General features: G+C 34.1%; 1 protein-coding gene across 4 annotated transcripts in view; it reads right to left on the bottom strand.

Annotated features, from left to right (window-relative positions):
* Positions 1-1,111: 1,111 nt before the first annotated feature.
* Positions 1,112-13,358, bottom strand: part of ACAP2 (ArfGAP with coiled-coil, ankyrin repeat and PH domains 2) — a 162,717-nt gene continuing 150,470 nt past the window's right edge. For all 4 annotated transcript variants that reach the window (XM_027108310.1, XM_027108324.1, XM_027108302.1 and 1 more), the window contains 3 exons: positions 12,785-12,895; positions 10,509-10,570; positions 1,112-4,630 (listed from right to left, as the gene is read on the bottom strand). In XM_027108310.1, coding sequence (XP_026964111.1) covers positions 4,530-4,630; positions 10,509-10,570; positions 12,785-12,895 — 274 coding nt within the window. In that variant the 3' untranslated portion in view covers positions 1,112-4,529. The remainder of the gene's footprint in view (positions 4,631-10,508; positions 10,571-12,784; positions 12,896-13,358) is intronic.

Here is a 13,358-nt window from a genome sequence, read left to right as displayed (position 1 = left end):
ATGTACTTTGTTCCATTTACAGTGACATCCTACAGTAAAACTACATTCATGAATTAGATACAAATAAATCCTCTACATACTAATAAAAAGTAAATGGATTGTTGGTTATACATTCTTTAAAATATACCTTTTCACAGGTAGCAGGAAATATTACATGTAATAAGTCTTTATGACTGGAATGATCCAGAAATATCACAAAGCACGAGTAAACACATATAGAAAAGTAGCTCATCACTTCCAAAAGTTAACCTTTAGCCTTTGTGTAAAATAAATGGTGCCAACATTCTTTATAATGTAGCGAGCTTTCCCTGTTTAAAATGAACACCCAAAAGGTGGGAGGTGTGTTGAGGAAAAATAAGAAAATCTAGTACATAAGATAGTGAAAAGAGCAATGTAGAGAAAAGTTTACTTAATCAAACCTTACTTCCCTCCCCCCATTACCTTATTTTAGTAGATAATTTATGTAAATAGAAAAAGATGCCCCCAAAATCATATTTATAGATGTCAGGATTTGGCCAAACTGAATCCATGCCCCTTTCAGTTGTCTTCGTTTAGAAGCATCAAGAAATTGATAAGCATATGTGAACTAGAATTGCCTTTACAACGTTTTGCCTTCATCAATGTTTGTTATTGCAAATATATACAATTCCCTACAATTTAACTTATTTAAACCCTAATCTAGTCCTTCAAAGTAATTTTTTTTTTTTTTTTTTTTTTTTTTTTTTGCGGTACGCGGGCCTCTCAACGCTGTGGCCTCTCCCGTCGCGGAGCACAGGCTCCGGACGCGCAGGCTCAGCGGCCATGGCTCACAGGCGCAGCCGCTCCGCGGCATGTGGGATCCTCCCGGACCGGGGCACGAACCCGCGTCCCCTGCATTGGCAGGCGGACTCTCAACCACTGCGCCACCAGGGAAGCCCCAAAGTAATTTTATATCCAGGTTCTCCAGAATACTTGGAGTCTTCGTTATCAAAGCACAAGGAAAGCTGGCAGTCATTATCCAATTTTGCTGCTTTACAATGATTTCAAATCATTTCATGATATGAGTAAAGTGCCTCTGACTACTAGTCAGACAGGGGTTCTGGTGTCAGCTACGCCACCAACCAGCAAACCAGTGACCTGCTCTGTCAAACGAGGAGCAGCCCAGGATCAAAGAAGAGACACTGTTGGTGCTCTTAGATTAAGATCTCAGAAGTCCTACTGTGAGTAACGGCAAAGCACACTGTGAGCAGATGTGAGCAGCGGAACAGTACACCAAGGGATGCTGTTACAGTTTCACCTTGTTTTGTCCCACTCATTATATTTGTGAGGAGCTCTGAATCCAGTAAGAGTAGTAAGTAACTAGTCAGTGCTCTTTCCACTATATCATGCAGGTCTGAAGTCATTCTGAACAGACAATTCTATAAAAATATAGCATTTTTCCAGCTCATGTCCATAGTCGAAAGTGCTATCAAACAGAAAAGTTAATTCCACAATGTAAGAGTGATATGGGAATGTCTTATTCAAAATGGATAGTAAATTTAATCTTAAATACAATTTGGTTTATCGTGACCCCACTTCACATGTGTAAAATTATATTTTTAAAATACTGCTTTAACACATCACAAACTTAAGCTGTCCAGACTGTGAAAGTATAAGTTTTTTTCAAAATGCACCCATGAGGAACCAAAGTAATATTCCAAATAAAATCTGTATGTTTTACAAAGTAAACACCAAAGTTGATTAAAATCTACAAAGACCAGTATAAATTAGGTAAACAATGTAATATAGTGAATCCCTGGAAATTTCTGAATTTCTAAGGATTGTACCAAAGGTAATTTTTAAAACCTTAGAAATCTTAAACATGTAAGTGTTACAATGAAAAAATTGCAAATAACTATGCAATTACCTTTAGTCTAGTTCTAACATGAAACTGTATTTTATGAATTCCTCATAGTACTGCTATTCTTATTTTCAGATTACTCTAACTTTTAAGTTAATGAGTTAATGGAATAATGACAAGGAATCAGAAACTAATACCAGCAGATCAGTGAGGGAATGAAAACAAAGGACAGTCAAATTGATTTCTGAAGCCCAAGAGTATGACTAACGTTGTTTAAACTATAATTTATCATATGATACTGAATAATTCACAGCATAATGAAACTAAGATTTGTTACATACTACAGAAAGGCTATTAGTTGACACAGCTAATTCACCTTGGTTAAGAGCCAACCTACTCTATAACTACTTGTAACCATTAATTTACTTTAAAACCTTGCTGTTACTCCTGCATCATTTCTGCCAAATTTAATCCAAACTGGGTCTCCGCATATTCAAGAAGTCAAGCCACAGAAGTATATTTTTGTACGTACAGGCTCCCTGTACTGTTAAAGATTTCACTTTCTCTGAAGATATTCAGAACCATGATCTTTAGTGTACTTCAAATACATCTCTAACAATTAAATTTAAGTAGACACTAATTACTGCCACATTAACAACTCATGACTGAAGCCACAGGAGTTAAGAGTATGATCAAGAATTGCTTTTACAACCAGAGATCCCAGAAGTGATCTGAAGACCAAAGGTTGTATCCAAAAGGTAAACTGCCTAGGCTTCCTCAGATAAAGGTCAGATGAATTCCTAGGAGCAAAACAGGAATAGGCACTACAAAGGAAAAGTGAGGCACTCTTTTCTCTTTTTTTCTTTCTTCCTTTCTTTGTTTCTTTCTTTTCTCAACATATTTCCTTCTCCTTGAGATTTTCGGACAATTAATTTCAAAGTACACTAATAAAAATGCTACAAATCAGACTTTTGCAAAGCCCAGTGACCTGTGACTCTGAGGTGAAACAGGAAAGATTTAAGGTTCCTGGTATTGTTGCAATTAAAATACAAGGCTTTGGAAGTTACCATTTCCTTAGAAATAATCCCTAAATATATTTGTATCCTTATCTAATACACCGCAATTATTACTAAATAAGCATTATATGCATGCAATTTGGCCAAACAAATATGGAACCTTTTCTGTGATATGAATTTATGTCAGTATAATTCCTGTTTAGACAGATTCTGATTTGATGTTCAGTCAACTTAGAAAACTCTACTTACTGGTGGGAAAATGTTAGAAAATTTATTATCTACCCAATGAAATATAATTTCTGTACTCATTTGGCAACTCAAGTTTAAAAACCTCTCATTTAGAAACTGAGTATCAATAATATTATTTACATGTAACTTGAAAAAGAAAGTTAAACTTAATTATGACAATATCAGAAAGAAACCATAAGGCAAATTACTTATTTTATACTCCTGACAAGATACGTCAATCAAAGATAGAATCAGACTAATCTGTAGCATATACCTGGAAAATTAGTATACCCATAATATTTTGGAATTCAAGGGTCTGTGATTCATGTAACCAAATACTAAAGCTATAGAGATGCTATAATTTAAAAGAATGTATACCGTGTACAACAAGTACACAGGAGATGTTAGAAGAATTAAAAAGCAATTTATTGCTGTATATTTTAGTATAAACTAAAAAAACTTGAGTCTTTTTTACTCCTTTTACAGAGATATTTTTCCTTTCACTAGGAGCAAGAGCAAAATTGTATCTGGAAAAGGACACATTTCAAATATAAATTCTACATTATTTTATAAGTCAACTTTTCCTTTGATAGTTACAACTGATGAAAGCATAATTTTGCAACATTCAAGTAACTTTTGAAACACAGTTTTGTTACATCAATAAATTTGTCAAGGTTTTAGGAAATCAACTAAACAATGAAGAACTACAACTGCTATGAGATTCTTTTGGTAATTAAAAAAAAACTATTGTCAAGGGTTGTTTTTTTTTTCCTTCATAAAATGGAATAAATCTAAAGGACTGAGTTATGTCAATCTGTACAGCCACTGTATGTACGTTAAAGTACTGGACAATAACTGAGGAATATAACTGCATTTTTGAGCAAATGGGGGGGCATGCATTCTCTAGTTCTAATAATTAAATTACATATTGTGTATATGACAGCTAGGCTACCAAGAAACAAACAAACAAACAGAAAAAAACTATTTCTGAATCACCAACATCAGGGAAGCTAAAGCAAAGACATATTCTCAAGTCAGGCAGGACATCAGGCTCCCACTCGATGCCGATATGCTTGATTGAACGATCCTGGGCACAGTGCACAGAAGAAAAAATTCAATGCTACCACCCACTGGGAAAAAAAGATTATTTTGTCTAAACTCTTAGCATCTTGTAACCTAGAGATGGCCTAAGTCTAGATTTAAATTTTAATCTATAAAAAATAGCCCTTTAAACAGGCTTTAAAAAAAATTTTAATAAAAGAAGTCTTAAAGTAGGTTCCTCTCCCAACTACTAGAGATCTATGTTTTGATTTATAAAAATATCAATGAACGGGTACCTTTTTCCCAAAAAACTCAATAGCTACTAAAAGTAAGTAAGTAGAATTAAAGAAGTAAAAATCTGTGAGCTTTCAAATGTATACTTTAGGGAGTCACCAGATTTACTATTTTCCCCTTCTTAAAAAAACTCAAAATTTCTGTGAATCTTGCTGGAAACGATTTAGTTTCTCTGGATTATTGGATGCCATTTGGGAGAAATCACGAAAAATATCCTGGTAAGTTTCATCACCTGCATGAAAGTAAAATGAGGAGACTTTTAAAATTTACACAATTGAAAGCATTAATAAACAACATTCATTTTTACGACTAGTAACTATTTTATAATTCATTACATTAAAATTTTGTTCAGATGAGCATTTTTGGAAGAAAAAAGACCAACTAAATATAAGTGCTGGAAAAGTATACAGTGGAAGAAGAAAAAAAAAACTATACCTGAAAAAAGCACCTCAGATGCAGCCACAGAGGAAAGTTCAGAGTTAGAAAAGAGCAAAGATGCAAGTGTTTTAAAGCAATATAAAGAAATACATTTATTAACACATGAGAAATAAAAGTCATTCTAAATGAGGTAAATCACGTCATTCTAAATAAACAAAGCATTCTTTAAATAAATATTTCCCTTGATCAAGGCCAAAAGAAAAGACCAAAAACAAACACTAATGTTTCTGTTGGATGCAAGTTATTAGCAAGACAAAACTAATAACCATGTGGGAAAAAAAGCCTCATATTTTAATATTATCTTTTAATTAAAGGCATTTTAATTTAAATAGCATGTGAAAAAGTAAGTCTTTACTCAAACTTTAATTCTTAACTCAAACTAATGCACCTAATCCACTTTTTACTAGGCTTATAAAATAAAGCCTAGAAAATGACTTTAAAATCATTTCACATTTAGTCAGTTTTTCATTTAGTGTAGGTCATATGAGCAAGGATGCTATGACAAAAGGGGAATAAATATCAAAGACATCTGTTAAATTAGAGTAATACAAATGTTTATACGTACAAATATGCTTGTAGAGAAGATTGTAGATACTGATATTATAGTGGATTGAATACTATTTTTCTTGCAATGAAAAACTAAATATATAACACACATAAAGGCTAACTCCTCAGACAAAAGATTTGTATACAATGAAATCTTATTTTCAAGATGAATCATTCATCATGAATGCTTCCTGTTAAACATATTAGCTTTATGCAGAAGCTGGGCATAATTCTGTTTTCTGATTTAGAAAACAGAATTTAGACTGTCAAATACTGTTTTAGATGATTAGTGTTGGAACATGGTTTTATAATTATTCCCCATAAGATACCTTGCATCCATCTTATTATACACTCATTGCTACAGTTGTTGTTAATAGCGCAGTAAGTTTTGTCAGCTTTTAAAAAGTGAGATTTTTTTGAGGCAACAGATGTCATACCAAAAGCCAGAGAATTAGAAAAAATCTGGGGGAGGGGGATACAGATCTAGTAAAAGGTCTAATAGCATAAACCAAGATTTTCAATAAAAAAATGTTAATGCTTTTAATATTTAGTCAATGTAAAAAGCAAGTTATTAAAATCTCTATGTAGTTTTTCATTTAGCCCTGGAAATTTTCTCATGACCTGAATCAATCAATCTACTTTAAAAAGAAAAAATACAGTAAGAAGAGAATCTTAATAGGTTGGCTAAGAGTAACATCTAACTCATATTATTGTTACTAAAACAATAAAGGTTGATATGGTGGAACAATGGGTAAGACAATTCAATTACACCCATGTTTCATTTCATAAAAGTTCACCCCACATTAAAAGACAAACTACAATCTATTCCCATTATTAGCCACTCTAAAAGATATAAAATAAACTGAGAAGAGACAAACATTAAACATCACTTAACAAACCATATAAAATATTTAAACTTTTTTCTTATTCTTAGATGTTGAATTCAAATATTTAAAATATTTACTGTAAACATTATAAATATTTTAAAAATACTATTTAAACTGGAGAGTCTGGAGTTTTACTTTCCAAGAAAGTGTAAAGTGCAGATTATAATACAAAAATACCACACTGATTTTACCATTCAACACCAGAAATAACTTAAAAGGCACACATTATACATTCAAGAAGAAATAGGAAGAAGTATCTAATAGATGCTAATGCCAAATAGTTTACAGATAGCACCAGGTGAGCAATCTTAAGTATTACAACAGTACAATGGCAATATATGGCTTCTACTATTAGCAATGCATATTTTGTATAACAGGTTGTGAGATTTTTTTTTTCTTTTTGTGGTTTCCCAGTTTTTGTTTTTAAAGTATCTACTACACAAGTACATTTTAGTAGAACCATTGTACCATGCAAAACAAATTATAAGATTTTTTTAATTCACTGGATTAAATGCTTCCTTGAAGGAAAGTGTTGGTGCTACACTACTCATTGGTTTCACTTACTGAATACATTTTAAGAGAGTTAATACAATACAAAAGGAAGTCTCACCTTCACACACATACACAAAACTTTTTGTTAACATTCAGTTTCTAACCAAATGTTAATTAAGGGACTTATCAATATAATACCTTTCTTAGGCCTCAAAATGTGTTGTCAAAAAGCAAACGTTACGATAACAATAGTGACTAAGATATTTAATATAGTTAACACAAACTGAACTTCAATATGATTCTTTAAATACAATTTTCATCATTTAGAATGTTTCCCACGGCAAATATAACTTGTCTACACTACAATACATAAACAATGACCCAGAATATGTTGCCCTGGAAAGTTCATATGAGTACATTTAACAGTCTATTATAAACAGTAAACAACTAACCACCCAATATTTGTAATACTAAGTTATATTCTTTAAATTACTTCATCACATTTTATTTCTCTTCAGAAAGTTAACTTTTCCATGTGCCTGGACAGTTCTGAGTTTTTTGAAATGTGGACTGCTATATTTCCACTGATAGTTTAAAACAGTTCTCGATTTTTGGTATTCAGAATAAGCACTGCAACAGCAGTGATGATCCAAGATTTTCCTAATTTTGCTCTCAAAATGTACTCCCCTCAAAGATATGACAGCTTGTGAGACCCTACTCCCAGGTGATCAGTGTATGATCCTGCCCCTTCTGGGCTGATTACAGCTTCCTTTTTGTAACTGATTAGATCAATGATCAATCTTCATCAGCAACATACTCACGTAACCAGTAGTGGTTCACTAAAGCAGTGATTTTCAACTGGCTGAGAAACTCTGCCAACAATCAAGAGGAGTCACAGAGCCAGAGACTGTGGGAACTACCAAACTGGTTTCCAACAATTGAGAGAACGGCGTGATGTTGCACCCACCCACCCAGTCCTATGAGTTGTGGGAACTGACAAAGAAGGATACATCTTCCCTTCAGGAAATGTGTGCTCTTAAGTCGCCTTGCAAAAAACAGGGAGTCTCAGGTCCGTACGGTTGTAGACAGAAAGTTCAAAAGTGGGGTTTCCTAGAAATAGGTCCATCATTCCCAAAGATTATATCTGAGTCTTTTAATGGTAGGGCTCTTCATAATGAAAAAATTGAAAATACCCGCCTTTTAAAACTACCCAGAATTCTGAAGTTTTCCTTCTATTGCTAGGCAACAAAAAAAGGATCTAGATAAAACAACCAACCAAAATCTATGAGAGGGAAATTTACAGTGATAAGCAGAGAAGAAAAAAGACCTGCTGCCTGAGCAAAAACATCTGCTCTCCCAAGACTCATAAAGGAAAAGAAGCCAGAGAGCAATTGCTGAGCCATTTTACCATGTCACCTGTATAAGTATAAAGTTGTTCTGCTTTAACTACGAGACCCCCAAATGAATTTAAAATCTAATTATTACCAAATCAGAATCTCATTTTATTCTGCTGATATACCATTTCCAGACTTCTGATCTATTTTTTAATCTTTTCTAAGCTAAAATTTGAGTGGTAGGAAAGCTTGTTTTTTTACTTTTATTATTATTTTTTTGCAGTACGCAGGCCTCTCACTGTTGTGGCCTCTCCCGCTGCGGAGCACAGGCTCCGGATGCGCAGGCTCAGCAGCCACGACTCACGGGCCCAGCTGCTCTGCGGCATGTGGGATCTTCCCAGGCCAGGGCACGAACCCGTGTCCCCTGCATCGGCAGGCGGACTCTCAACCACTGCGCCACCAGGGAAGCCCAAGCTTTTTTTTTTTTTAAATAAGCCTTTTCTTCAAATTTTCATTCAAATAAATTGGAAAAATCTGTTTTTCTACTGTTGAGCGGAAGGTATATACTCATAAACGTATACATAAAACGACAGTGAAAGAGACATTTGAATGCTGCTAGATGGGGGCAGAAGCCCGAGCAGTTTAGGTGGAACTAGAAGCTGCAAGAACGTAAGAAGACCTGTCCTTCCAAGCTTCCCAGCTCCAGAGAAAAGTCACCCACCGACCTTCTGACTAATCAGCTGGGTGCAGCTTCATCAGCAAACACCTTAAGAAAACATTTACACTTAAAATGTCAGGAAAAAAAAAACTGTTTAACTTAAAATCTTGAAGTTCACTCTTACCTCACGAATCAGGTCATAGTCTTTGAATAATTTTCATTTTAAAGTGCTTAAACATAAAGGCCTCAAAAATGGCCTAGTAATACTATCACTTAACTGTATATCTGTTAAAAAATTATAATGTATTTAAAGTCTAACATTCAAGTTTAAAACAAATGGGTGAAATTCAGAATTAACGCTGAGACTTCACCCTTAATCAGCACTCTTACATCTTGGTACATCATGAGTCAGTAGTACTGTTTGATCCATAGGATTAAAGTGGGACACCCTAGATTAGAAGTATCTAGCTGAAGTGCCTCTATTCTCAAAGTTCTTATTTGTTCCTATTAAAGTAGACCAAAAATAAGTCATAAATACAGTCCTCTGAGAAAGGAATGGCCCCATATTTATCTTAGTTATATATTAATCTGGCTAAAATAAAAGTAAATGGCTGAAGCTAGCATAAAGTGCAGAAATTTCAAAACATACTTAAACAGGAAAGATAGATGATATCACAAGCCACTTTTAAAATAATATATTAGTAGTCATTGAAAAAAAATCAAACATACTCACTTAAAACTGAACATTCTCAATTATTTTAGTCATGAATTCCTAAAATTTTTAACCAGCATGTATATGAATTTAAAACAGATAAATTAGTAATTCATATACTCAAATTCATGAAACTGGAGATCTAATTATTACTCTCTTCTTTGTGAAGAATGTCTAATCAGGATATGTTCATCAAAGAAAGAAATCTGATCAGCAACATTTCTTGCTTTTCTTGACATCTCGACTCAAAAATTACTCAAAATGAGAATTGAGCTGATCCTGAGTTCTCTCTAATAAGAATACGTCTACTTTGCCATCCATCAAGCTCATGAAATATTCTTCTAAATACTTCCATTTATCCAACAGATATTGTACAATTACTTGGGGCAAAGGTACAAGATAAAATTTGACCTTTTCCCTATACCTTTTAAACTAACTCCATTTGCATTATGGACTTCTTAACCTACTGGTAAATTTTATTCTTAAACCTTCCACTCATTTTTAGATCAAATACGGAACTCTTAATTTAATAAACTTCTTCTAGGCATTTTCCATACTGACTTTTATATGTCAACACATAGTGATTTGTTTTTTTCCCTGAACACAATTTATAGAAATTCCCTGAATAACAAAAAGAAAACAATTTTGTTATATTCACTTGACAGCCAAAAAGAAAATGACTGCTGTGCTGCTGTAAGTGTATAAAGATATGTTATCATTCCATTCGCCTCTCTGGAATGTATATGGAAGACATCTGTACAGCAGATAAAGAAGTCAGCAGCCAGAGTTAGATACAGCAAGTAAATGTGTTCTGTAATAGGAATAGTTACGGATTTTTAAAGGCTCGGGAGTGAGCCACTCCCAAGAATTCAGTAAGTACAGTATATATACCTAACAATTCACAATTTACAAGTAATTTATAAAAACTCTGTAGCATTAAGTTAGTTTGCTAAAGAACTATGAATCTTCCAATTGTAAACTGATAAATTCCTGGATGCATTTCTTATACTGCATTTCAGTATGGTTATTAGTAGAATATTGACCTGGCTGTCCATAAAGTCCTTCTGATTCCCGCATCTCTTCATTCATTCTTGCTAAACGTAACCTAAAATTAAATAAAAGAATTTTTTAGATAAGTTATACAATATAAATATTCATAAGCTAATGAATTACATATGCAGCTAAGACGTATTCATGTAATTTTTTCTTTTACCAGTATTTGCCACTGAAACAAAAGTACTTTTAGTTTATCAGGCCCAGCAATCTGAGATACAAAAATAACTGTATTTTATCTTATACAATTCTCATGAGAGAAGACAATAAAAGACTTCTAACAAGGGCATTTCACTTCTGTTTAAGCAGGTTCCTGGCAGCACCTCTAGCAGCTTACTTCCTCCAGACACAGGGAATTCCTGGCTCCTAAAGCAACCTGTCAAACTTTAACTGCCAACTGCTGAAATTATTGCTTCTACAGAATGGAAGCAATAGCCTGTCGTAAGTTCATTCTGGTTCACCCTGAGGTACGGTAGTTCCAGATGTATAAATAGCACGTGTTATCTATAAATACTAGGGATATATTCTGACCTACAGACATTATAATAAGTGACCATAGGTTACCAAGATTTTTGCATGGTTACCATATTGATTATACATTCTTTTTTGGGTTATTTATCCTGGCAGCAGGAAGACCTGTAGCACTGGATTAAGGAAACAAGAATTTCCTCTCATTTTCTTACTGACTTTAAGCAACGTTTTGAAACAGGCAAATGTTACCTGTGGTGCCCCTCTCCTACTCTGTACTTCTTGCCTGTCCTCCAGGCCGCCAAATCCTCAACGCCTTCCCAGACTTCTGTCACCCTCTTCTAGCATGCTCTCTCTGGCAGTTGCCACATCTGACATGGGCTTTTTTTATCTTCAAAGTACCACAATTCCCTGCCATTTCCTTTCCAACCATTGTGTGAATTAATAATAGCAAGATAAGTCTCCCTTTTTGGTATTTGGACTTTTCACAGAGGATGCCTGTTTCAAAAAATTGTAAGTGAAACTGACGTCCTCATACAAAGTAAAATGAGAAAACTTAAGACAATTTGGGACCATATTTTGGGGGAAGAAGGCCCATTACCGTAAGAATTGCCTGGGAAGCTGCAGCCAGGGTTAATTTCTCTGTATATCACTCCTATCTTTTCTTTAATAACTTATCTTTCTCCAATTTTAAGTCTATAATGATTTAATAGATCTAAATTTTCCTACAATAGTCTCCATAATAACAATAACCCCTCCAGTGAGGAAAAGAAGCTAAGTACAGAGAAAATATGTCTTGCTCTTTTGTTTTTTCGTTTTGTTTTAATCTGGCAGGGGTCAGGGAGGGGTGATATATGGCAAGTCAAGAATTCTCAGTAGGAGCTCGGGAGTTCAAGACAGTCAAGGAAGTTTCTATCTGTAAGTGACTGAAATTCAGTAGTGTAGATGGAACTATCTCTACTTATTTAACAGGGAATCAGCAATTCTGGGCTTCGTTCAGAATAGACTGAATAAGCGATTCATACAACATATGCTTGAGACTCCCTACACAACAATAAAGTGTAGGTGACAACCACATTCCTAGATTCCAAGTGTAATGAACAACTCTGATCTAAGATGAAAACCAAATAAAGACCTCAAGATTCTTTCTTTAGTAGGTCATGTTAAAGTGTATTCAAACATTCCAAAACAAATATTTTTACCTCAAAATAGAGGACTCATACGAATAATTCTTTAAAAAAATAAGTACAAACAGGTCCCCTAATTATCACTGCCCAAAGGAAATGCAACTGCAAAAGTTACTAACATCAGTGCAGTTGGCTTCCCTGCTTATAATCTTCTAATTCCTGAGGTAGTCGAAAAATTGCCTGTTACTATACCAATCCAACTCCCACCCCAGTACTGTACTGAGAGTTAAAGAATCAGAAAAGTTACTGATTTTCTGTTCCTACTGGCCAGGCAGTATAACAGAAGTGGCTAAGCACATGGGTTTTAGAGCCAGAATTCTTGGTTTCAAATCCCAGCCCTACCACTTACTAGCTTCTCAAATTATTTGTGGCTTGGCTTCCTTATAAAATGAGGCTGATAATAATAAAACCTTCCTCACAGGGTTGAGGTGGGAACCAAGTAAGTTCATGTATGTAAAGTGCTTCATACATTTAACGTGCTTAGAGAAGTAAATGGCTTCTAGTAAAGAACGAAGTTTAAATTTCATGCCTACACACGAAACTCTACGTTTAAACACTGTATTAAGTAATACGGTGTATGGAAAATAATCAAGTGAAAAGAAAACACTTACAAGGTCACTATATCAGCGTTGGCTGCTTCCACAGCTATACTCAAAGGGTCCTTCCCTTCTTCATCAGTGGCATGTTGATTGGCACCTCGTTTTAGGAATAAACATACCTGCCTGTTTAAGGGAACAGTGTTTATGAGATATTGCCGATAAGAAAAAAAATTAATATTCACCTTAAGAAATAAAAAGCACTACTTAAAGAAATAACATTTTCATTAGGAAATTCTTGATTCATTCTACAAAGATTTATTGAATATTGACTCTAATAATAAAAATCTACCATGATCAACATTTTATAAATCTTATGAAATTTTCACATTTAACCTGATAATATACAGCATAGTGAGATGTGTAAATTATGGTCCCAACCCTCCAAGAATATCATAAAAAGATGTACACAGATAACTATAAATGTAAATAAAACAAAAATCACTCAAGGTCATTATCTGGGAAAGAAGAAAGCCAAGGCAATGTTAACATCATAATACATTAACGATAATACAACAGCAACGAGTGGGAAGTAATCTTGCCGCTGTATTCCACAAATATTCATAACTTGAAGAAACTGACAAAAAAT

The sequence above is a fragment of the Aethalodelphis obliquidens genome, unplaced genomic scaffold, assembly GCF_003676395.1.
Source record: "Aethalodelphis obliquidens isolate GAN/ISIS:26980383/991018 unplaced genomic scaffold, ASM367639v1 scaffold1, whole genome shotgun sequence".
Taxonomy (NCBI): Eukaryota; Metazoa; Chordata; class Mammalia; order Artiodactyla; family Delphinidae; genus Aethalodelphis; species Aethalodelphis obliquidens.
Note: the sequence above shows the minus strand (reverse complement) of the source record. Positions and strands in the feature narration are given on the sequence as shown.